General features: G+C 40.2%; 1 protein-coding gene across 11 annotated transcripts in view; it reads left to right on the forward strand.

Annotated features, from left to right (window-relative positions):
* The window catches only part of PELI2 (pellino E3 ubiquitin protein ligase family member 2), a 97,246-nt gene that overhangs the window by 50,865 nt on the left and 20,303 nt on the right, over positions 1 to 26,078 (forward strand). For 8 of the 11 annotated variants that reach the window (XR_003251980.1, XM_026056248.1, XM_026056240.1 and 5 more), the window contains 4 exons: positions 17,150 to 17,251; positions 20,202 to 20,303; positions 23,054 to 23,251; positions 23,954 to 24,142. Coding sequence is in view for 10 of the 11 variants with exons in the window: in XM_026056248.1 (XP_025912033.1) it covers positions 17,150 to 17,251; positions 20,202 to 20,303; positions 23,054 to 23,251; positions 23,954 to 24,142 (591 nt within the window). In the remaining variant the exon portion in view is untranslated. Of the gene's footprint in view, positions 1 to 8,965; positions 8,982 to 17,149; positions 17,252 to 19,702; positions 19,832 to 20,201; positions 20,304 to 23,053; positions 23,252 to 23,953; positions 24,143 to 26,078 lie in introns of those variants that run through there. The other 3 variants (XM_026056247.1, XM_026056242.1, XM_026056241.1) reach the window with 3 other exon arrangements.

Raw genomic sequence — 26,078 nt, forward strand, 5'->3', positions numbered from 1 at the left:
GTGGAGGGCAAGGGATGTTCTAAAAATAAGATGGTTGTGAGCATGTGCCAAAAAGCAAGATGCTTTTTAGTGGTGAAACTGTTAGTGCTTATTGTGTGTGAGAGAGAGAAATATCTGTGTATACAATGTAGAAACAAAATCTGGGAAGCATTAGCCTTGGAAGATTAAAGGAAGATACCAGTTTTATTGTCCATATGTGATTTGTCAGCTCAGCTGTGTTTGCAGAGGCTTCATATTGCAGGGAAGGAGGTAAAAGCCCGCATCTTCATGGGAGTGGAGAAACTGTGTCTCAGCTGTCAGCTTTTTTGTTTCTGGTGCTTCATTAGACGAAGCAGATGCAATCCATCTTTAACAAAGCAGAGATTTAAGAGGTTATTTGCTGCTCTGTAGAGGCTCCTTAACAAGCCACAGTACCAAAAAATCCTCAAATGGAAGTTTTTATTTAGTCTGTGGAATTGTGAAGTTGGAATGATACTGTATGTAGTTTAAAGAAAAGAAAAAAAAAAAAAGTGACTTTTAGTCTGCCATAAACTTTTGTCTGTAGCATCTGGTATCACTTTAAATCCCTGTTATCCCTACTAGCTGACCTAACTTAACAGTCAGAGTGAAAAATAATTTTAAATCCGTTGCCGTATACAGAAACTAAGAGGTCAGAATGACATACCTAAAGATAATCTAAATTGCCTACACAAAAGAACCAGTCTATAAAATAAAATATGATAAAAAAGGTGTCTGCTTCAGGGTAAATTCATGTAGTTAAAAACAAAACAAAAAAAMCTCGTAGTTGTGAAATGTTTTCTACTCATTTTATCACTTACTAGGCTTTCTATTAATGAAAGAATATCCCTATCCCAGAGGTTAAATAAAGCAGGGGATAGTCAGTACAGAAATTGGTGTTTTAATAAGGGGTCTGTRGCACAAGACCAGAACTGAGCCAGTAACTCATCTGAAGTTGTGTTGTGGGTGGGGGTTATTGAGACTGAGACTAACATCCTTCCTTATGTGTTTATAGAACTGAATATGGATTCCTCTATAGTTTTCTGAAAGAACTTTTTTAATAAAGCTAACTGTGGAAGTTGTACAACTGCCTGTACAACTTTTACATAAAAATGTACATAAATGTACATAGAATTGTGTTGGCATTGCATTCCACAGGGTCTGTATTGCTATGTTATTAATGTCAAGTTCTTGTTTTTAAGGATGACTGAATCTGTACTAGATCTGTGGCTGCTATGAAAACTGAGCTTATTGAGTTGTAATTTTATTAAATTTGAATACATCTGTCAGTTATATTGACTTTGAAAAGATTATATTTTTACCTTGGGTTTCCATTTATTATCTTTGCTTTAAAATATGTAAGTTCTTAATTATTTTTTATCTGGCATTTGATCTGAGTTGCCATTTTCATCTGTTGTCATTAATTAGGCTTCCTGCTGTTTACTGTAGCTTTACAGTTCATACTTTATGAAAGAGTCAATTGGTTTCAGTGCAGATTCCCACATTAAATATTCTCAAATTACTTTTTTAGCTGAGCTGAGTGGTGGCTTTTCAGTTTTCATAATGTGACCTTCACAGTCAGTGCTGTAAACATGAGAAGCCTATTCATAACTTTCTACTGCTGCCTGCGTTTGATAATCTGATCACTTATTTGTAGCAAGCCTTTCCTCAAAGGAGCCCCATAGTTGGTTCTCAGTCCGACCACACGTAGTCGGCTTTACTCACTGTTTCTGCATTCCCAAGGATTCCTTTGGCTCTCATCCAGACGTTCAAAACACATCGTGGGATTTGGCTAACGGCGACTGAAGACAATGTGATTTCAGTGTGATCCATAATCCGAATCACGCAGCAACTGTCGTCATTAGGTATTGGGTCAAAAGCACATGACAGGAGGATAAATCGGGAGAGGAGGGTGGGGGTAGACAAGAGAAAGGACAACACCAGTAACTAACACAGCATTTGGAGCACTCTTTATGCAGCAACTGGAACTTCTTTAGAAAGGGGTGATGGCTTTTTGGCAGAGGGTGTGGGGAAGGGAATCTTWTGTTCTTATCTGCAGCTGACAGACTTGGTCATCAGTTGGGTGATTTGGAATGCTTGATTTTTATGCTGGAGTCATCCAAGCTTTGAAATTTTTGTAAATGTTGGTCCATAATATACGGCAAGTAGAATGTATCCATTTCATGTGCCAAATAGGCTGAAAGCCTACATAATGTGAATGGTCAACGGACTAAACTGCAGACCCGGTTGTGCTGTTGAAAGGGGTTACCCTTCACGCTGCTTGCTTTGTCAAAAATGAGTTGAATTGTATGGTGTTATCAGCTATCTCGGCTAATCTGAATAGAAACAAGTTAGGGAACTTCTTTGCAAGCTGTTCCATTGGCAAGAGTTGTGGTGATAAGCAGCTAGAAGTGAGTGAGTAAACAATTTTCAACTGTGTTCAAGATATGTAGGTGTCTATACCAAGGCTCTTGAACTGGCAGTCACAAGCCCGTGTGCTGCTTGCACAGGAAGACAACGAAATGGCTGACTAGCAGTCAAAAACATTAAACGTGGAGCAAAATTTTTGGAAGTTTGCAGAGCTGTAACTCTAGTGTAGTGTGGTGTCATGCAGTTGAGTCTTGGATGCTCCTCAAACTGCATATGCAGAGGGAAAAAATTACCACCCTGTTTTCTTAAAGAGTACACTACTGTGCTGAGCAATGTCCTGTGTGTTGGGCCCTCTGGTAGGAAGGTGCAGGAACTTGAATGTTTGCCTCTGTCCGTATTGCAGAGGTGGTGCAGGAGGAGCCGATGGTGAGAGACAGCTCGGAGGAGCCTGACCAGATGAAAGCATATTGTTTCACCTTGGGGAAGAGAAGAGCAGTTTAGTCAGCATGGAAGACTTGAATTTGGGAATGTGGGACGTGCTGCTCTTGGCTCTGTGCACCCTCCATGCCTTTTTGTGGTTGTACGGCCTTACCACTTCTTCACAATTACCTGCTCTGGCTTGGCTGATCTTTCCACCTCCACACCCTCTTCAGTGGCATCATGTCTTGAGTAAGATGGTTTGGCTGCCTGTGAAGTATAGGACTGGCTCTGGCTCTTGCTGAGATACTGTGACTCTAAAAAAAATCAGTCGTGCAGTCTGCTTTTTATTACATGTAGAAAGGTGGTCCTCTTGGGAGAAGAGAAGCCTGGAAATATATCTGGCTTATCTAATTAGAACTCTCTTTTAGTCTAGCCTCTGTAAATATTAGTTGAAGAGCTTTGGTTTGCAACCAGAATTGTCTGCTTGTGAGTAGAGTTTATGCAGGGAAAAGGAATAAAAATCCCTTCGTTGTATGTGCAAGACTACATCAGTAAAAAGGCCAAAAAAAAAAAAAAAAAACCCTTGCAAATGCATGCAAGAAATCAAGTACAACTGTTTTACTTAACCGTGTGCCATAATCTCAAAACAATTGATGCTAACCTGCTCAGCTGATGTAGATAATAGCCGTGAGTCTACGTTTGGAGTAACTCTGCAGTTGGATAAACCTGGCATAGACAGCAAAGCAGCTTGCCCAGAGCTTGTTAATGGTTGGGCTGCCAGTAGAGCATCTCTGAGTTAGGTTTTTTGGCTCTAAATAAAATGGCCCAGCTGTGCAACATGAAAACTCTTGCTTACCTCGATTTACGAATCAGTAATACTGGGGCTCTCAGTTCTGCTGGCCACACAGTTAGTTTTGAAAACTCTTGAGCCTCTCAACCCCTGAGATAACGACTCACACCAACGGAAAACGTAGTGTAGTGGATCTACTGAAGTTAAACTGATAGTGATTTTTGCATTTGTCCCATTCACTTGAAGGAAGCACAACTGGGATGCAGCTCTGGGGATACTAGAGTATTACAGACGAAGCAGTAACTTGCAATATTGTTAGACTTGGTGTCTGAATCTTGCTGCTGCCGAGGTAGATATGCTGTGTTTTGCAGTGGTGTTTGAGAGCTGAGGTACTAGCGCTTTGCTCAGGTCTGCTCCTTGAAAAAAGACTTTTGCTACAGTGTAAAAGAGGTTAAGAAATGAAATATTTTGCAGGATGGGGAGGTTGTGCCTCCAAAATTGTGGATGGTGAGATGGTTTAACTCTAAAATGAGTGCCAAATATTGCTATTAAAACTACTGCTTAACATTAGCTTATATACTTAAATGTATGAATTCTTAAATGTAAGTGATAGTCTTGAAGTCATGTATCTGCTTTATTATGGGCAGTCTAATAGTCCCGAGTGCTAAATACTGCGACTGTCGCAAGACTGATGGGTGTTCCCTACCAAGGGAGAAGTTAAATTGTAGCCAAGACTTTCAAACTTGTTCAAAGCTCTTTTAAACAACTGAGTTAATATTGGGGAACATGATTAACATTAATGTTTACCTAAAGAACTTGTACCCAGGAGTTTGGGGGAAAAAATGCTGCTGCGAGTGCATTTTGCTGTGTGTACTTCTATAAGCCTGCTGTATTCTCTACAAAGATATAGGCCGCTTTAGCACAAAGTCGTAGAGAATAACAAGTGTTTAAAAACAGTACCTTATTTGCACTGTGTTTGTAAGTGTGTTGCGTCATCGTTTAATAATGTGTCTTGGCATTTGTTTTGGTGTAAAGCCCCAAATCCGGTATATCACTGGGTACTGGTCTGTATTTTTAGGATGGCTTGTTAATTTGGCCATGGCAACATCAGTCTTGGGCTATAGGGCTTTTTTGCAAATTCRCTTCCAAATCTAAGTTGTTGAGAATAAAGCTTGGGCTTTATTCCTAAAGATGCACACAAAGCAAATGTAGGTGTTAATACAGGACTGAATTCTGCCTCCCTCATTTCCGAGTGGGGCTGCGTATAYGTTGGGGGGAGGGAGGGAAACACAGGTTTTATCAGTGGTAAAATCACGTTGTTTGAAGTGCATAGATAAGAARGTGTCTCATCAAGACCTAATGTTACATACGAATATAAAGCGAGTTGCCTGTGAAGCTTGCTTTAAATTTTAACTACTTATYTCTTCTGCAGTTTATTAACTTCTGGATATATGTGCACCTAACACAGCATGCTAAGCCAAATTCCACAATTATAAATTTTACAACAAATCTCGGTGGCTTGAGCTTTACTTTTCAAGCTAGAATGATAGATTTAAGTTTTAGGAACGTGAGTTTCTCCCTCCTTCCCYCCCATCTCAAACAGCCGTGCTCAARTTCAAGCCTTCTGTCAYTTTTCAGAACACAACGGAAATAAYGGGAACTGAGACCAACAGCAGCTACTAATTCTCTAATTACTTTCTCTGAACACTGGGAATTGTGCTGCAGACTATCCTTCAGTAAAATCTAGAGTAAGCTAAATTTATTCCTTTCAAAGCTATTGAGGGAGGGACTTTGCCTGCCAACTCCGAATAGTAATGGGTTGTGCTGGTCTTTAGCTGATGGAAGGGAAGCAGATGTGGCTACCTCTGTCAAATGTCTGTCTTTAGACTTGAATTTTCCCAGCTTTTAGTTGCCCTGTGCTCACCCTTTTGCATTCTGGATTTTGAAATTTTTAAGTAAATGCTCAGTTAGAGACAGTACTCGTTGCCTCTCAGCTGGGGCTGCGAACACAGCMGATTTGCAGCCGTGGTGGTTTATCRCAGACGGGTCTATAATGGTTCTGTTTGGCTCCTCTTGGATGTCAAAGCTGTTTTATGGCAGACGTTACCCATATTTTGGCTGAAGTGCTCTTGGACATTTCTTTTGTACTTGCTCTGTTCTATGCCTTTCTGATTGTATTTATTTTCCCTCATCTTTGATGCCAAGCTACAGTTAGTAAATAAACAAAGAAGATGGAGTTAAATATTTAACTTGCTATTGAACCTCCCTGTGCTAGTAATGAATGTAGCTTGTGAATCTAGCTGTTTGACTGACCTGTAAAATACTTGGAGTGACAGCCAGGGACAAAACATTTCCATAGAGGAATCCTGAAAATTTAGTCGTTAACACCTCATTACGGTTCAGGTGGGTGGCTGAGAATGGTACATGTAGCTGTCATTTTCTCAATGTCCTTCTCAGCTTGCGCGATAAAGAGGCAGCACTAGTTACTGCATCCTCCAAGCGCCATGCAGTCGCCTATGTGAAGAGAGAGTTTTTCTTTTTCCTGCATGACTTTTTTGTGTAGCGAGTYTGTGAAGCAGGGCCAGACTTGTTTTCAGTTTGGTACGGATTCGGAGACGGCACTGGAGGGGCTCGCAGGCGGCTCGGGTTCGCAACGAGCTTGGCAGCCGCAGTTATGCTGAAGAAAGCTCCTTCCTTCCCGCTTGTTAGCAAGCTGATTTTTCAACTCCTGGGCRGTAGCATAAATTGGAATTGCATTTTGACTGTTGAGTGTATTAACTTGACGACTTAAATCACTTAAGTAGCTCAGTCAAACAGAGTTGAAACTGAAAAGTAGGCATTTCTAAATATGCCGAGTTGCCTATRAGGAATGTGAATACGATTTGAAGTTTAAACAAGCAAATGCTTAGTGATATGTATAAGTGATAACTGTAGAGACTAGAAATATTTTCTTTTACTGTGGGCTCATTGGGCTTTAAAAGCAAACAACCCTCCCCTCCTCCCAAAAAGCCAGCGACCCTTTCCTGCGCACAAGATGAACGCTGTTAACTTGCACGCTGTTTCTTCCGCTTGAGCATTAGCATCYGAAAACATACCAAGGACCTGCTGCTCAGGCTTGCCCGGTCTGTCCCTTCTTCAGATGAAGGCGATGAATGTACCCTTGTCTGCCTTCCACCCCCAAAAACGTGTCGCAGGAAGGATGCGTTGTTTGATAGGGGGTCTTGAAATGTATTAATCTGCTTTTTCTCTGGGGGCTGCTATCAGTAGTGTCTGTCCAACTTGGTCCAAGTACCAGTTGAACTGTAGGAATTTATTTTTGGTAGYTTCCATGAATGAAAATAGTACAAAGTGCAGTTTGTCGCAATGACTAGTTGCAATTTCTGTAGGAAGCTCAGTCAATGAATCTGAGAGGGTTTGGGTCTCTCTGAGTGCTTTCTCTTACAACAATAGTCTACTTATAGTGTGAAGCCTAAAAGGTAACTTCTGTCCCTTGTTGGACTTCATTTAAAAAAAAAAAAAAAAAAAAAAACACCTAACCCCCCAACTTTCTATAATAGCTTTTTGGCAAGACTAAGTTCACATCTATTTTCTTTCTCTTGAGAAATTTTTGTGCAGCTGCTTAATAGGTCTGTTAAGGTAACTATCTGGAGAGTCTTTGGCTGTCTTAATGTRAAATTGATTTGTGTCAGACTGAATTTATGGTTTCTGGAAGCTATAGCATGCTACGCAGCTTCTCCTCTTGTTATTATGTGCTCTCTTGGCAGGCAGGCTCAGGCTGGGGCTCATGGGCGCTTTGATTCACAGAAACATTCGCTGCTGATGCACCAAGTATACAAATCTTCCCGTATATGTATGGATAGAAGCCCTTTAGGGGACTTTATTTTTTTATTTTTTTCTGTTTTTTAGTTAAGGATTCTAATTTGTGGCTATTTTGTGTGCTTGGCATATGCAAATACATAAGTGTAGCCAGGCATCTGCTGCTTTTGTTCCTGATGTATATAAATGAACTGTAGACTGTTGGCATCAGAATGCGCACTTGCAAACAGACTGTTGCATCCTCCTCTAATTACTGATATTTTTGTGGGTGTATCAAGAGTTTGGGKGAATGTGCTCCAGCTGCAGTGGCAAAATCATGTTTATGCCTTCGTGTTTAAATTTATAGGCTTGCAGCCTTCAAGAAGACCCCTACCCTTAATGAACTAATGCCAGGAATTTTGGGATCAGTATTGTTGCCTTCAGAAGGCYGGAGATACTAGGAAAGAGTAGTATTACTATTCTTTACCATATGATCTTAAGACAGTGAACAGCTTATTCAACACAGCTGTGTGTGTGTGTATATATACATACACACATATATTTTATATATATATATATAGAGTATGTTTTTTTTCCTGTCAGCCCCTTAGTCCACCCTCCCCCACCCCCAGTGGCCATGGCTGAACAGTTTCTTTTTCACTCTCTTTTAGTAGACCTGTAGTCTCTTTACCTTCTCTTGCTTTTAAAGGCAGAAGTTTTTTAGGCATCTTTGCTGTGGAGATGGTGTGAAGGAGCTTTGTTACGCCGAGGCTCAAAGGGAGCGCTGCTGCTGCTGCTGCTGCTGCTGCCAAAGTCTCAGCAGCATGACGGCAACTGTAGCTTTCAGCAGAGCTCAGCTGCATGTCTCTTCCTTTCTTCCCTGTTTGTTGCAGATAGTCTTTGGATGCTCAGCAGATCGTAAAAGGTCTTACTCCAAAAGCATTATCTCAACAGGAACATATTCTACTTTTTTGATCCTACTTTTCTGGGCCATTTTGCTTTCTTTTCACGAATGACTGTAAAATACCCTGTAAAAACACTTCTGCAAGTTCATGCCTGTATGCATTTTTCCTTTAGACAGTGGTGTGACTTCTGGTGGGTTTAGGCTGAAAATAGGAGCAGATATGTCTTCCAAAAAGAATCTTAACTGTTCTTCTAAAATGGAAGAACATAAAAGTGACTGTAATCTCTACCAACAGGTACATGCAAATCCAGCCTATAGTGCAGTGGGTGGACTGTATTATCTTAACTGGTCACTACTGAGAAGGTCTGGTGGACTAAATGAGAAGTTGTAGTATGACTTTATTTAAAAAACAAAACAACCCCCCCCCCGAAAAACTGATGGTTAAATTTTGCAGTTCACACATTCATAAAGAATGTGCATATACTGAAAGTCTGAGATGATTGTTCAAACACTTCTTTAAGTCACACCACATAGATGAAACTCAGTACACGACAGTGATCCACATGTGTCTCCTGGGTTTCCAAAGCRGGTGAAATGTTTCTGCAACAGAGGAGTACAGCAGGCGACTCCGGAGCAGCTGCAATAGGAAGGCAGAGAGCAATGTGCAGGCAGTAATATGCCCAAAGGAGCAGTCTGGAGTTGGAGGTAAATGGTTATTCTGTGGGTAGTTGATGTATCTGACACTGCCACAGCTTAATGTGTTATGCCTCGGAGCTGGCTCTAGCTCTCCTCCGCTGAAGGGAGGGAATTCAGTAAGCTCGCTAAAGGATCAGAATTTACAGGCTCAATTTCAGAGATGGGTGAAAGATCACTTGCAATATAATGTTCCTGAACACAGATAAAAGAAAATGGAAGGAGAAAAAGGGTTTAAGAGTTAGAAAAGCTAAAAGGCAAGATCAGGAGGAAGATGATTCGCAGGTTAGGTAGGCAAGTGTTGACTCTCAACCATCAGTGGGCAACTTGTGACTCACAAAACAATTCCTGAGCCACTGTATCTTATTGCTTGGCCCGTTGGTATAAACTGGCACCTATTTCAGACTGTTTTTAATGCACCAAATTATAAAGCTCAACAAATTAAGCTGCTTTACCAGAGTTGGTTAGGAGTCGTAGGTGACAAGCTGGAGCTTGGGTGCAGTAAGTGGCCAGGACTGTTTTGGCTGTCTAGTGCTATCCATGTGCAGTTTACCCACTATGGACAAGATGTATTTTGAACACCTTGCTTCTGTCYGATGGGTGGCCTACCCCACGTTATGCCAGGGAATAAAAACATATACAAAGTGTTACCTCTTTGCCTGTATCCCAACTTCAGAATTACTGGAAATGGGGTATTTTTGTGCCTCTTCTGGAGAAAGGGCTGTCTGCATCATATTGGCTAGTTGTCTTAAAAAAAAAAAAGCCTCCCTCAAAACTGCACACACAGACAAATTCTACAAAAGGAGCAAATAGCTGAACATGTGCTTATTGAGTTGATAAAGAGTCAATTGCTTGAACAGCAGCGTGGAAACTGCAATGTGCCCCGTGTAGTGGATGGTTTGGATGCATGCAAAGGACAAATGTGTTGTCCMTTCTAGCCTCCCCCGCTTCCCCCCCTCCTTTATAAACCCAGCATGAAAAGGTACATAAGAAACAAGTTTCTGAATGCTTTGGAAGCCGTAAAAGCTTGAAGTGTAAATAAAGGGCCAAAGTATTTGCTGAGATTGTTTCTGCATAGACAGTGAACCCATGTGCCCCGAGTTTAGAGGGACTGACTTGCATTCGGTGGATTGGAGAGAGGTGGCCTGCAGGTTATAAATCGCCTAGTTTATTGTCACTGAAAGCGTTTAAAACTGTCAAGTATCTGTTGTCTGATGACCTGTTACATGCGTGTTTTGAACTTTTTGCAGTCAATTTTGAATGCGTTTATCACTGTTTGACTGATCCAGGCACTAACAAACAAACAAAACTAATGGAAACTGATAAGGAATTAGTAGTGTTTTTACAGTTAGAATTGGTGCTTTTCAGAAGACGAGTGTTGCCATATTCAGTTTACCAGTTAATAACTTTGCCCGTATTCAGTTGCAACATCAGAAATAGTGCCGGAAATGGGCACTAAATGCTGTGTTACACAATTGTGTTCACTTCTTTCTGGTGACATCCTCTTTTTCTTTACCTGTGTTTGCTGACTCTTGGATTAAGGTGTCTTTTTTTTAACTGTTTCATTTGACAGCTGATGAGTTGAGTTGGAGACAGAGGAGGTGTTAGCATGGATATTCAAAAAATGGCAGAGCATGTATGTTCTTAAGCTTAATGTTGGTGCAGTTTTAATGTAGACACTTGGTTATACAGAAAGGAAGAGCATGAAAATATGTTTGCTTTTTTTGTGGAGCTTTACAGGAAGCGGATGCAGACTTCTTAAAGAGCTGGGACTGATTCGGGCTGGTACAGGCAATTCAGCCCCTCCTTCTCTAGGCACATGAAGCCCATAAGGTTTCCATGATAATGTCTCTTTTTCCCGGTGAAAGGTTAGAGGAAAAATATGTATAATAGCTGTATCAGCAGTCAGGGGTCAGTGTAAACTTTCAGCATTATTGAAATCTAGTGTTACAGAAGCAATAATTCTGGACAATTACAGCTAGTTTTAAGTTGAGACCACAAAATTGCAAGCGGTTGGTCTTTAGATAAGATTAGTATTATGTGGATTGAAAATTGTCCTAACTTGTTGTGAAATTTCCTCCTTTTAAGTGAACAGAAGACTCTTCTGATGTGGGTAAAATGTCAGTGTGTCATGATCATGTGCTTTTGTTGTGTGTTTTTCTGATAACCTAATGTCTGCTGGTGCTGTCAGTCAGTCCAAAAATGCAGTGGAAATGTGCCGGGTTCTTCACTTCACAATGATTTCTTCCTCACTAGTTAAAAGAAAAAAAGTTTTAAGTTGCAAGAACCTTTATCTGACATCCCTGAGTGTTTCTTGTGTCCTTTTTTATAGAAGRAATTGAAGGCCAGGAGCCAAGTTAAAAAAAAGCATTTAACTCATGAAGGCACTGCTGTCATGAATTTCAGACGTGTCAGTGTGGTGTCAGTCAGCTTGACTACCAATGAGGAAAACTAAAAGTCTTCCCATAAATCATTTTATTGTCCTAATCCAACCTAATTAACTAAACTAAACCCGCTATTCTAGTAGAGCCGCCCTCCCTGTGAGGTATCTGCCTCTTTCCTTAATGGATTTTAACCTTCTCTCCTGCTGAAGTGCAGAAGAGTTGGTACCYGTAATAATAAGCCCCTCTCACGATCTTTGGGGAGCTGGCTATGGAAAATGAATTGTGAAGTTAAATTTCCAAACGTGGAGTGTTTTTTCTTGGAAACATTGTCTGTTGACCAGAAGAAAGGAGCAAAATCTCCATTTCTAGAGGTAGATTAGAGCTGCTCCCTGCAAGCCTTTGAGCAGCAGCCTAAAGGCTGTGAGAATTCAAGATGTGTTTCTTTAGTTCATTGAAACGCTTCTCATACAAAAGGTTTGACCTGAGAGTGTTAAGTTAACATAGTCCTGTCTTGAGCTCCTGATCCGTTCTTGAACTGTTTGGCTGAAGATGACTAAGGGAAATAAACAGCTTTCATCACTGTCAGGATGTGGAAGAGAGCTGCAGCACCCCAGAAGACGTGCCTAAATAGGGAAGAGCTGCCTGAGGAGGGACGTGAGGCCCGTGTATTTTTCCACTTGAGGGGGTTTTTATAGATAAATGCAGTATCTCTCATTAAAATAACTAGTATAATTTGGGAAAAAAAATACGCTTGTATTTTGCCAGCCTTTCTTCAGGCTTGATCCTTAAGCCAGAATGCTTCTTCCACCCTTACTTCTCAAAAAGTAGCATGCTTACTACAAAAGACGAATGTCAAGATTAGATGCTACTTCATCATTCTGTGCCAAACGGGGGCTTTCAGAGTTCTCCAAGAACAGCCTGTAAAAAAGGAGTCTGGGGAAAACGTGGTGTTGTACTTGGAGAAACCAAACACTGTGTGAGGTAGAGGATACCTCTTGGAAAAGGATTTCATCTCCAGCTTAGATTGTTTTGTAGGCTTTGATATGCCCTTTTGCGGAAGGGATGGTCGTCTGCAGTTGTACCTCTTTGTGGGTTGTTAATAGAAGAAGGGCGTTTCTGAAGATGTGTTGGCTTTAATCTGTCATTGTATGGCAGGAAATAGTTCAAGTTTGTTTATTGCCGTGATAGTAGTCACCTACGATGTCCGTGGTTAGGAGAGAGTGTCAATGGTCTCAATGGTGTCACTCCATTCCTCAGTAATGCTGTACGTTGGTGCTGCGTACTGCTGCCAGTCAGCTGGGCCTACATCTAATCTGATAAGGTATTTTATTTTATTTTTAAATGGTGGTTTGCATCCTTTGTATCTTTGTTTAAAAAAAAACAAAAACAAAAACCAAAAAAACCGAATATGAAGAAATACTGTTTTTTAAAATGCATCTTTATTTTTTTTTCCCCTTGCCTGCAGGGTGTTTTTATACATGAGGTAAAGGAATTTTACTTTCTCAGTTCCTGAAATGATGGTAAAAGGGATAGCTTCTATCTTTGGGGCATAGGGGGATGAGGAGCAAAGAATTGGTGGGGTGGGATGTTCGTGGTGCTGGCTGACTTGCAGCATCGCTGCTGGGTAAACAGTGTGATATTTGATCTAAGTTCCTCTGGGACCTGATGAATTTGTAAGCCATTGCCTTTAGCTGCTGCTTTGCTTGTGGGTGCAGACTGCTGTGTAATGAGGTTTCGTTCCGAAAGCAGACAAAGGAGCACGAAAGAAAAGTGTTATGTAAGGAAGCAGGAGAAAAACAAGACTGGGTGGGAAGGACATAAATGAAAATTTGAAGCGCCATGGGGCTGATGGTTAAAAATTGGGCCATGTTAGTGTGGGGCCGAGACAGTGGGGCTTCTCGGGTACAGCTCCTTTTTGCCGCTGATAACGCGTACCAGTTCTGAATGCCCTAAAGCCCTGGGACAGGAAACCTGGGCAGTGGGGGTGCCACACAGCTGGACCCTAATATTAGAGTCCCCCAGCCCCAGTGTGGACATGGAGTCATTAGCAGTGGAATTATTCTTGTTGCTATTTCTTCCTTCTCTTCTGCTCGTGATGGTTTTTGTCAGTTAGTCCCCACTTTGCTATCTGTTTCCTCCAAACACATAACTGTCTTGAGCTGCTGAATTCAAGTAATCCACAGAAATACAAAACAAGTTGTTTGTAGGCAGCAGAATGAATCTAGCCTGTATCTCCCTAACGGCATTCCTACCGGACAAGAGATTGCGTGCGCTATGGCCAGTCTAGAGGCATGTGTTTCTAATTGGTTTGGCAGGCTCAAACTATATAAGTCAGTGAGTTTTTGGCCAGCACTTGTTTCAGCTGGAAACTCATTAGGTTCTTTTCCCTGTGCTCAATTGCTGATTTTCATTAAACTTAACATTAAGAGATATGAGAAAACCACTTTCAAAATTAGCTGATGTTGGCCCAGAGGCTCAAAAGTTTGGTCAACTGTGAGTTCAGGCTTTGAAAACATGCACGCACTGTTGCTCTAGTAGCTCTAGACCTCCTTGGGGTGGAGGTAGGGGGACAAAGCTAAGGTTGCCAGTTTAGTGCCTGGTTTCTGTTCATTCCTGTTTTAGTTCCTGCCTAGAAGGTGCGAAGCAGAGTGGTCCAACCTCAAACTCTTAAGTCATCTGCTAGAACTTGTGATTCTGCTACATATCTTGTGATAGTCAGGATTTTTCTTGAAACTTCAGTTCCCAGAGCAGTGTGATTGTGACAGCTGCAATTAAAAAATAAAAAATAAAAAAATCATACTGGCAGAGAAGAGTCTGGAAATGTGAATGCTAAAAGCCGTGAAGGGGGAACCTCACTGTTTTGGTTGCTACAAACCAATAAGAATTATAAGGGGGTTGGGGCAATCGGTCTCTGGACTTTTGGGGGACTTGTATTGCTGTCATTCTGCAGTTTCTCAAGCTGTCAAAATGCTTCTCCCCCCCCCCCCCCATGGCTGCTTTCCATTTTCAAAACTGTTTTATTAGATTTTTTTGCCTCTTTCTTTTCACAGTTCATTGGACCGGTTCTTTTGTGTTTTGTTTAGTTCCTGAAATATTCTGGTCTTTCTTTTTGGCTTGTAAATGGCCAACTGCTTTGAGACAGGTAATTAAAATGCATGTGAAATGTCTTTGAATTGGAAAACGTGCAAGTTGAAACATTTCTCATAACGTTCTTAGCTTTTTTGGAGAAATGATTATACAGTTCCAGGAAATGTGGCATTTCACACTGAAAATAACAGAGTTGAAATAATGAAAAGCAAAGAAGAGGGGAAATAGGACAAGGAAGAAAAGATGGGAAGGGAAAGGAGATAGAAAAGAAAATGTATAGACTATGTCCTAGACTAATATTTCAGATGAGACACGGGCCACACTCAGCTTAATAGGGCTCAAATGTGTTAGTAATTCCAAAGTTCTGCAGGCAATTTTACGTAATTCACTTGTATAAGTAATGCTGGTTAAATTGGTTTGTAGCACAGTAGATGTGTTCTGTTGACACTGAGATTGGTGAACTAGTAGGCTCCAGAAATCTCAAGTTAATCTTTTGTGTYTACACTGGAAACTCAGTGCTGAATTCTACCCCCCCCCCTTTTTTTTTCCTTCCTTCTTTCCCCTTTGACTGTATCACTCTCCCATGAATTGGTAGAGGACATGACCCTACCTAAGTATTTCCAGAAATTCTTATCTTCCCCCTCTCTTTTTCTGTGCCTAGATGCTGTTGTCAAACCTTAAAAGTTGCAGTCTTGGGTCTGACCAGAGTTTACATTTGATCCCGTATCTTGTCTGACAGTAGCCTAAGCTCAGGGCACCCACCCCTGCCTGCGAGTGTCGCCCAGCCCCTGGCAGTTGGTGCTCCATGAACYGGCTGGAGCCAAAGTCACGACCATCGGGTTAAGGGTTGCTGTTATATTCYTAACTGCCACATAATTTTGTGGAAATGAATGAAAACTTTCATGAATTTTGTATGAAAGCTACTACCTTCTGATTTTTGAAATGCTATCTAATAATGTGGGTATAAATTAATTATTGTCATGTTGCACCTAAAATCCAGGGTGTAAGGGTTTCTTGTTCATCACTTTTGGTATTTCATTATACTCTAGTAGCACCTGAGACCTACTCAGGGCTTGAGATCTCATTGCTAGTTGTCAAGCATGCAAAGAGGAAAAGCTCTTGATGTATGGTTCAGTCCTATGGTTCAGTAGGACTTGACGTATGGTTCCTAGCAGGTCACAAAGTAGCATTGACCTCATCTGTGTTGTATTTAGAGATACTGTTCATCCTTGCAGCATACTGTGCATCAGCATGATGATTATTAGAACCAAGACTATAAATTTCAAATGAGAGATTTAGACTCTTTTAGCTTACCACTGATCACCAAATATGCTTAAATTTATCTCACTTTTTAACAGTTGAGGCAAAAACAGTGAAGCTAGACTTTATGGCTTGAAGTCACATAACCTCCTAAATGTTAAAAGCTACATTCCAGAAAAAAGTGGCATAAAAATAAGGCTTTAAGGGACTGGGAAAGGTCATCTTGTCAATCCTTTGCCTCCAGATACCATCACCTAAGCCTAAATCTGTAGCAGGTGTTGGAGCTGCTAAGTGCTTCCAATGAGAGGCATGTTGCAAAAGCTCTCTGTAATCCGTTGCTGCAAATGCATGTAGCTTACAAAAATTCTGCCATTAGATGTACTTTCAGCGTTTTTACGTCATTACTTTTGCTAGCCCTTAGGTTTTTAGTATTCATGTAGTGTCTTTATACCTCTAATACTCAAAGATATATATTTTTAGTGAGTTGTTTAACAATTTATTTGTAGCTTTGGGATCATTTAGACTTTGTCAGTGATGACAGACAGATGAGCAAAATGTATTTAGTTGTTTAGTTTAACCATCCCTATCTGTTACCTGTGATTTTGTAGGAGAAGGGCAGCATAAAGGAATGAAGGTAGTGAGAGAAACTCTTCTAGAAAACGAAGCCACTCAGCAGAGCACTGGGGAAAGTTTTAGTTAACCTATTAATTCAACACTTTTGACATTGCTTAATCATTTCAAGTGAGTGTTAGTCTTCAAGCTTCGGCAGCAATTGTCAGTGCCGCAGAAGTTTTGTCCATTGGGCCTCAGAGTTCCTGAGAAGATTGTTGTGCCCTACCTCTTCTTACTGATTTTTGCTGTGCCAATTATATACCATGTTTATTTACGTAAGAAAACTAATTCTTACTGTTTCTTTCTGAGTTGGACCAACTTCTTTGTTGGGGTGATGTCTCTCTGTTTCATTCTCTGCAGTAGTTGGTGGACTAGTAAAATCTTTTTCAAAAAAGACAACCGTAGAGGTGTAAACTTGGGAAGTCTAAACAATAAAGGATTCAATCTTGGTCAAATAGAACTGAGTAACAGGAGTTGTCCTCTTGCAGTCTTGTTTTAAATACTGAAATGCTATATAGTATTTGATGCTACATCCATATCTGTAGGGATCAGTTTCCTTTTACAGGTAGTAAACCATGTGTTGGGAATCTAAGCTATGGAATTGGTAGGTATCAAGTGCTTTAGAAATAGAAAGCAGAAGCAAACAACTGCAGGGTTTTTTTGTTTATTAAAAAACAAAACAAAAAATCCTATTGTATTTACTCTACTTTGTAATAAAATGTTATGGAACACTGCTCTGCTTTTCCTGATCATGGTCAAAACTGTTTGTATAGTGAAATGAGTTTGATTATAATATTTACGTGGAAGCTGTGTGTAACATATTTTCTTATTCAACAGGCTATCAGCTGTAAAGGTCAGCACAGTATCTCTTATACGTTATCCAGAAACCAGACTGTTGTGGTGGAGTATACTCATGATAAAGATACAGACATGTTTCAGGTAAGACTCTATGTTACAAATGAATTGTTTTTAAAAAGCAATGTTGGGTGTTCTCTCTATTTTTACAAATTTTTGTGGCCAAACTCTATTGCCCCGCTCTGTGAGTGCTTTGAAATTTTGCATTGTCTGATCTTCTCAAACCAGTGCCAGCATCTGTTAACATCCATACTACTTTTGCTGTACTTTGCTTTTTCTGCAAGGATAGTGTAGCACCTGTACAAATAGCACTGAAAAAGAAATGGAGTGTTTGGGTTCATTAATAAGCACAAAAATGCACACTTTCTTCCCCACCTTCCACTTAATCAAGGAGCTGGAGTAAAAAGGAAATGGTTAGGAACAGGACATGGGATGGGGGAGGAGGAAGGGTGGGAGGAAGATGGAAAGGGATGTAGGAGCTGTGCACTGAAGGAGACAAACTGAGAGGTGGTGGAATCTCCATCCTTGGAGGTATTCAGAAGCTATCTGGATGGGGTCTTGGGCAACCTGCTCAAGGTGACGCTGCTTGAGTGAGCAGGGTTTTGGACTAGATGATCTTAAAAGGTCCCTTCCAACCTCAACCATTCTATGAATCTGAACTGGTGGAAGAATAGTAGTGAAACTCTGTTCCTGAAGAGTATATAAGTGTATCAAATGGTGTAGGGGACTGTACTGAGTTTCTCTAAGCTGCTTATATGCAACACTTTCCCGTGTATGCATGTGGATTTTTCTACATCACCTAATATTCTGGTAGCCTAAGTTATTCTCTTACACGATGCTTTTTTTGGTATATAATCTGAGAGATGAGAAATTCTGTACCACCTTAGACTTCAAGCTTGAAAGAACAAACATGCACAACCTTTTCCAGTCCAGACTAATCAGGTTTGTCTTGTCCATGACCTCTGTAATTAGAGCATCTTATCCTGAATTGCCTCTCTTTACTTGTATTTCTCCTGTCAGTTGCGCTCTTTGGAGGATTGCACTCCAAGCCTTGGCCCAGAGGCTCTAATGGCCATGGCAGCGAGAAGAGGAATAGTCTGGTAGACTGTGGTGATATTTTGCTGTTCAAGAGATGCCAGACAGCAGCTGAAGAGACTTCCATAATTTAGACCATTAGGTTTTAATTATTCCTGGGAATTTGATTGTGTGCATTCAGAGAAAAGTTACTTTAAGGTTGTTACTGCTGACCTGTAGCTCACGGTAGCAAATTCCATGCTGCCTCTATTGATCCACAGCGTAAAAGCTTGCTGTCTATTCAAGGGATGCTTGAGCAGCAGTCCTTGGAGTTTGCTGTTTTCCTTTCAAATGTGTTTTCCTGGATTCTGTAGAACATTTGTAAGGATACAGAAGCTGAAAAGGGAAGAGTAATGCCTAAACTGTAGCATTATCTTGAGGCTTGAGGCCTCTCCTTAGCTGTTGACTACATATGTTATCTTGGGCAAATCGCTTAGCTTTTCTTTATCTCAGTCTTCCCCTCTGTAAAATGGGATACTAGCACTGCACAGCTTCACCAAGGTAACAGCACTAAGGAGTGTGATAAGCATAAAATGGCAGTTATTAACAACAACTTAGCCAAAGTGTGACTTGAAATGGGAAATAGAGTTCTTGCTTTGCTTTCTTGGCCAGGATAAAGTTTCTAATGCATGAAGACAGAGTCCATTGGGTTAGAGCTGATTTCCCTTCAAAGTAAGGGAGGGTCACAGTTCACAAAAAGCTGTCATCTTTTTTCCCCTTCTTTCTCTTTGAGAGTTTGTAGTCAGTCCATTTTCTCTGAAGGAAACGTGAGGACTGCTGTTTGTGACTTGTGTTCTGCAGTGCTTCAGACACAAATGCAAAACTTTTGAAGATCACAAATGCAGAAAGACTTGTGTTATGTTTTCCTAGCTTGTAACTGAGAAGCATGAATAGATGACTGTCAGAAGTGAAGCACACATGGAAAATTTGGGGAGCCTGTAGAAGGGACAGTAAGGAAACTGAAAAGGCATTGAGGAGCAGTGTTCAGGCTGTCTATAGATAAATAGCAATTCCTTTAAAGTTTTCCATAATGAAATGAAAATTGTCATATTTTCATGCATAAACCTACTGGTTAATAATGGGTTTAAATCCCTGCATGCACACTCTGCCTGCTGTCTGCCGTTGTTTGTTAGCTGTTCAGTTTATATAAGTATTCAGTGACTACATAATAAAGTTTCATCCTAGGAGTAGTGCTGCCTCTGCTCTTCTAACTTGCTTTTTTCTGAAGATAATACGAAGATTTATTTCCAAGTAAGTGTATTTTTGAAAGGGTGTTTGAAAATACTATTTAAAGATCTGACCAGGAATGTTTTTGCTTTCTGAAAGCTGGAAACAATACAAAGGTTGGTGCTTTTTCTTCTTCCCCAGTTGTTTGACGTGTGACTGAGTGAAATACAATTGTCTCCTGCTGGACCTTTTTAACAAAATGGCTTCACGCTCTCCTGTAGCAGGACTTTGAAACTTGCAGGTGGTCACATGCTTTGGAAGGTTGTCCTGGACACCTCATCATATGATTCTGTTCTTAGTGTCCTGTACTCAATATCAAGAATAGTCATCTTTTCTGCTGGACTTTTATTCCCCTGTGTTATGGTGGGTGTTTTGTTTTGTTTGCTACTGTGGAGCTCTCTTTGTCTTAAAGACATCCAGATCAGGATCTCTTCATTTAATAGCAAGGATGTTCTAACATGTTCCTTGTGGCATCTCCCAAAGTCAAGTAGTTCCTTTTCTAGTCCATATRTTGCTAAAAATGAGGATTTTGCATGAGAATTTAGGTACTGTTCTGTGGATGATGCATCAAGTTGGAGTAGAACCTGCTCCTTCATAGTTTGGCAGGCCAAGAATGTATTGATTATACCTGTCAGTCGCACTAAAAGGAACTGAAATGTATAGCCAGTACCATAAATAACTACAAATCTATATAGGAAGCAGGTACATTGAATACAAAGATTTGTCTTTTCAGAGTAGAACAGCCTTTCGAAAGACGCACGGTCGAATTCTCCCYGGCCATCAGAGTGAAATGCTGTTGAAGTCTGAGAATCTGCAGCTGTTAAATTATTTACTGGCAAGTTGTCTGKTTTTTTTTCCCTTTGTCTCAGAGGATTGGGGTTTTTCAACAGAACTTCTTTGATTGGCAGTAGACACTAGCAAATTGATTGACTGCCTGGCTCTTATAGCTTTTAACAATAGCCTGTAGTGTAGACACAGAAGCTGCCTGATGCATCAGCTGGAAGATTCATGGTTGGCTGTTGGAAATAACTTAGGGAAACAGTATGCAATATGGCACAGTGCACAAGAAGATTCCCAAAATGCAGCCAAAAGCTTTCCAGACAAGGTCTCCTATGCTATAAAGGGAGATGGAAGTAAAAATGAGACGGGAGAAGAGGGAGAGATAAAATGTTGGACGTGAAGAAACAAAACTTTGGAGAAATAGTAATATGATCAAGTCTGTTACTTAAAGACTAGCTTTGAACTACTGAGCTAGGTGTGTAGTGACTGTTGTCTGACTGCAATATCAGATGAGTTAAAACTTGTGTGGTTTTTTTTTTTTTTTTTTGATGAATGTGTTGTTGTTATCAAACTTTGCATTTATTACTGTTTGGCTTTCTTTTCTAATGGGTCTAAAACCATTCTTGAATTGGTATGAAGCATGGGAAATTCACACCGTTTGAAGATAGCTTCCAGCACTTCACTTTAAAATCATTTCTAGATGTAGCACAGTACTACATGGGACTAATTCTCTGAAGGCTTTTTTGAAAAACAAGAGAAAAAATATAGAATGCTTCGTGTTCAATAGGCATATTGTTGACACAAATGAGACGTGAATCAAGGCATTATTTTCTTGCTTAATTTCAAGCAATTTCAGAAATTCTAAACACAAAGTTTTGTCTATAGATGTTAATGCTTGCCTCAATATATTCAGATTTCATGCTGTCAGATTGGTAGGATATGATGAAGACTGGGAGCTAACGCGTGCTTTAAGGGACAAGACGACAGTTTGTTTTTTTTTGTTTTTTCCCCCTTTTATGGCATTTAAAAGCATTGATAGTTATGTATTTCAGAGACTTCAACAGGCAGAAATTTGTAATGACCAAAATATTCAATGTTCCTTACTGGTTATCCTTTAAAAGACTTTTAACTATTCTCTATCACTATGCAAAGTCATGAATAAGCTTCCTGCTACAGATCAATGCTGACTCCTTTGGCAAGAATTACATTGGGTGGGAAATAGTCTGTTGGAAATAGTATTATAAATGGAAGAAGACTGTAATTTCCTCGATAATTTTTAGTTTGAAATTGTCAAGTTGCATGAATTGGAAATAGTTTATAAATGGTCTCTTGGGTGTTGTAGTAGTCACTTTACTTTCTGTGGAAAAAATCAAGTGCAATACTTTTGATTAGACCTTTTTAGAATGTCATTGATGTTTTCTCCCGCAACAAACTCTTTGCGTTTTATACTTGGGTTGAGAGCTGTGACATGGAGAGAAGAACTGGATGTGTCACTCAAGATGTGAATTTCAGCATGTGTTTGAGTTTCTACTGACACTTTAAAGTAGAGCTGAAAGTAGAAGTATGGGGGAGAACCCTGTACCATTTCTACCAGTTCATTTATGACAAGGGTTAAGTATTAAAAATATCACTTTGTTTAACTCTTCAAGAGTTTTTCTTTAGTGTTTAAGCAGACACAGTGAATTTAGAGTTTGCAGAGATGTTTATGCACCTGATGGAGTCAAACCAGCGTTCCCGTGGCTAACTTGGAAGAGCAAGAGGCTAAGCAGGATGTGACCTCTTGGAGGACATTGAGATCATGTTTATTGAGGAGGTTATGTCATATAAATGTGGGTTCTTGATATTTAGAATAGTTTCATGTGAAGAATATTACTAACCTTGTTTTCCCATTCAATCACAGTATGTCTATCAAAAGAACATTCCTGTTCCTCTTTTTGTTCCTCAGCTCTGGTTTCTCAGTTACACTCAAAGCTGGTGTAATAGTAATTTGCCTGTAGAAGTACTGATACAGTCTCGCTGCTGTGTCTATGTTTGGTTTGCAGTCAGATCCCTTTGTCTATTTTGTAATGAAATGATCTGTTCCAGATGCCTAGCTGTTTCCAGTTTTGGAATTAAAGTTTATAGGTGTCAAGATAGAAAAATATCCTTGCCACTGATCAGTGGTGTCTCTTCCTGAAGAAAGCTTTCTTTTTTTTTTCTTTTTGAATTTGTTTAGTCATGCATATGCATGATTAGAAGCAAATATAATCATATTGTGGGCTTTACCTGAGAATTTTTATATGCTGAAATACAGATTCTGAAAACGCGAAGGTAGGTAGCTTTTTGTTATGGTATATTAACATGGCTGAGTTAAAACGACCATTATTTTCATGGCAAATGAACTTGGAACTAGAACTATGAATAAAACTTGCTATTTTCAAGCTAACTTTTTCTTAATTGACAGAATACAGTGGTAACTAATTTGTAGAGGTAGGATTAGGAAATATCACAGGGACAATACTTTTCTGCTCTTGACAATATCCCATCAAACAAATCACTGTAGCTGKATTGGACAAGCATACACATCAGCTGAATAAGTGAAAATTTGTCTTGCAGTGTAAACAGTGGATTTGTGTCTAGGGCAAACATGGAAAACAGATTGGTCTTTGGTTGGATCTTGGCATCCAAAAACTCAGTAGATTATTGATGTGATCGACACTGACTTGACAAGACTGCACCCTTAATGCTTTTTTTTTTTATTATTATGTTTTTTTCCCTCCCCTATGACTACTTATAATTATACCACTATCTCGATTTTTTTTGCAGGTTGGGAGGTCAACAGAAAGCCCCATAGACTTTGTAGTAACGGATACAATTTCTGGCAGTCAAAACAGTGATGAAACTCAGATTACACAGAGCACCATATCGCGTTTTGCATGCAGGATTGTTTGTGACAGGAGCCCACCATATACAGCAAGGATTTTTGCAGCTGGATTTGACTCTTCTAAAAACATATTTCTTGGTGTAAGTACTACTACTAATTTTTAAATATGGGTAAAATTCATTTTTATTCTGTGTTACCTTCAAGCTGCAAAATTCCCTTTTGCTAGTTGATGTCTTATACTGGCATTAGACTCTTACTACCCCAGTGTATCAGCCTCAATGTTAAGTAGAAACTGCAGTTTTATGTACCAGATTTAATACCACTCATGGCGATAGTTGTCTTTAACAACAGAGTTCTACTTCAGTAGCTTTAGATATTTTTTTCTTTGTTTGCTTGCTATATTCTTTTGATACTCACTGTGAGTTTAAGTTGCTGTGATAGTCTTGGGTGCTGAACTCCATGATACAAACCAAATGTGCGCGTTGCACTAATACTCCATTACAGTGGTCAGGAGCATCTATGTTAGTTTTGCCTTTGAGGTCAGTAAAGAAAGCATGAGTCTCAACTCCGACCTGACCTCCAGTTAGAGATGCTCTTCAAGTGAGTTAGAAGTAACAAATAGTAATTGGAGGTGCCTAACACAAGTTGTTACTTACCACTGCAAGACTGGCAGAAGAAACTTTTTAAAATGCTTTATTTAGAAATCTGTCTAAGCACTGCTGGCTAGTAAGGAAATGTTACATTTTAGACAGTGTCGGTAAAAGTGTAGACTTTGGTGACTAAAACTTAAGAGTGTAAAACTTTTAGACTTAGAACTTCTGGGGTGGTTGTGTCACATGCAGGAAAAAGCAGCAAAATGGAAAAATCCTGATGGCCACATGGATGGATTAACAACCAATGGTGTGTTGGTCATGCACCCAAAAGGGGGGTTTACTGAAGAATCTAAACCTGGAGTTTGGCGGGAGATCTCCGTCTGTGGTGACGTGTACACTCTCCGTGAAACCAGATCTGCTCAACAAAGGGGGAAGCTGGTAAGTCGGAAGTAAACTGATAATTAAAACAAAATGAAGGATACTTATTTTTTGGCACTGAATGGATGTAATCATGTTATAACTGCAGAACAAAAGCCTTGTCCCTGGGTAGTGGGCATTGCAATCATTTGACAGATGTGTGCCACAGTAAATTTTGTACTGCTATTCTGTTTCTGCTTATACAAGAAGACAGTCTTAACGTTTGTTAACGTCACTTTTCCCACTGAAATAGCATATAGTATAAAAACTAAATAAACTTTGTTCTGGAATCTCCATCTCTTAAGTACCTTCCTGGGAACTGGGGAGATCTGGAAGCTAGTATTGTGAAAAACAGCTCTGTATGTACTGCTTCAAAAGGAAGAGTCAACTTGCATGCAAGACTGGTTTGGATATTTCTAGCTTCTGTTTGATTTACCTGCTGCTAGGATGATGAGAGAAACCTTGCTAAGTAGATTCCTGTATCATCCTACAGAGCAGGATGAGCTTAGCCTTTACCAAAACTGAAAAGCTTCAGCTGCTACTGAGACCTGTAGCATAAAGAACTGGGACAGAGGTTCCCATGAAAATGTGTTTCCATTCCTCCATGGAAGCTGCAAGGGAATCCTCATAGCTTTCCCTTCCTTTCCACTTCCTAAATCTTGGGGGCCTAGGAAGGAGGGTGCATCTTTATTCTTCCTCTCATCTTCTTTCCCCTCAAAGTAAAAGAAAAAAACTCCACATGTAGAAGCTGGCAAAATACGTGGCCAACCCTACTCACTCAAGCAGACAAGCTTCCACAGAAGTCCATTTTTGGACTTCTAATCAGGACCTGGGTAGATCAGAATACTGCCCGGTCTGCAGACCTGGAAGAGCCTTCATGGTTCACCCTTGCTGCCCTTTGAGGGAGAGTCCCCCTCTCTCTTCTTCAGGGAGTAAGAAGATGGTTTCGAGAGCCTTCACAGCCAAGATGCCCCTTTTGTAACTTTACCATCTGGCTGCTAGACTTCAAAGACGGTGAAGGGGCAGGGGCAGGTGGGGGGAGAATGTCCCCTCTCTTCTTCTCTGTGCCAAATTTTGCTTTGTGTTGCAACCTTGAGTTCCCATTAGTTTGCTGGTGCTGTAAAGGTGTCCCATACACTCCAGCTGAACCAACTTTGCAGCTTTGCCATTTGCTTTGCAGAAAACTGGCTGCTTAAAGGGTTGAGGAAAATGGAGTTTGAATATCTTGTTCTGCTTTCAGTAGACAGCCCGCACTACATAAATTGCTTTGCCACTTTAATGGTGTCAGGCAAATACTGCCTCGGGGACTGGGACAGATGATGTTGCGATTGCGCCCTTTGTACGTGGTTAGCAAAACACCTTATTAGTGCTGCTGAAGAAAGGCAGTGCTAAAACAAATAAATTTCCTCTCCTGCATCCAAAATGACTTGAATTCTCATTTAAATAAAATTACATGGCACACTGGTATTGATGTGATCAGTATTCGTTGATTGGGTTCATAAAACCAAATGCACACTGTATAATGAATTGAACACATTGCATACTAGGAAGCTTTTTGCTCTTCTGTTTGTGAAGGAATTATCCGAGAAGTGCATTAAATCAAGGATTCTCTCATCTCTGCACCAACCACTGAATTTTTCTGCTGGCGGCACTTTATAGTGGTGACTTTTTATCTCTAGTCTGTATTGCATCATCTACATGTTTTGTGCAAGGATGATCCACAGTAAATCTGTGAATTTCAGCTGGATTAAAATGTAAATGCCAGATTGGTTGTCGGTATTCTCATGCAGACATGACTATTTCATGTGACCTACTTAATGTCCAGGCTGTTTGTTTGGCTGTAGCTGTATTTTCTGCCTGCTTTCTATGTACAAACCTGGGCAGCAGGTCTATTTCTGTTTGATTTCAAAAAGATCCTTTTTAATATGTCTCCATCACTGCTAGAGTGAGAGCAATA

This window comes from Apteryx rowi, unplaced genomic scaffold, assembly GCF_003343035.1.
Source record: "Apteryx rowi isolate R43461 unplaced genomic scaffold, aptRow1 scaffold_13, whole genome shotgun sequence".
NCBI classification, from domain to species: Eukaryota; Metazoa; Chordata; class Aves; order Apterygiformes; family Apterygidae; genus Apteryx; species Apteryx rowi.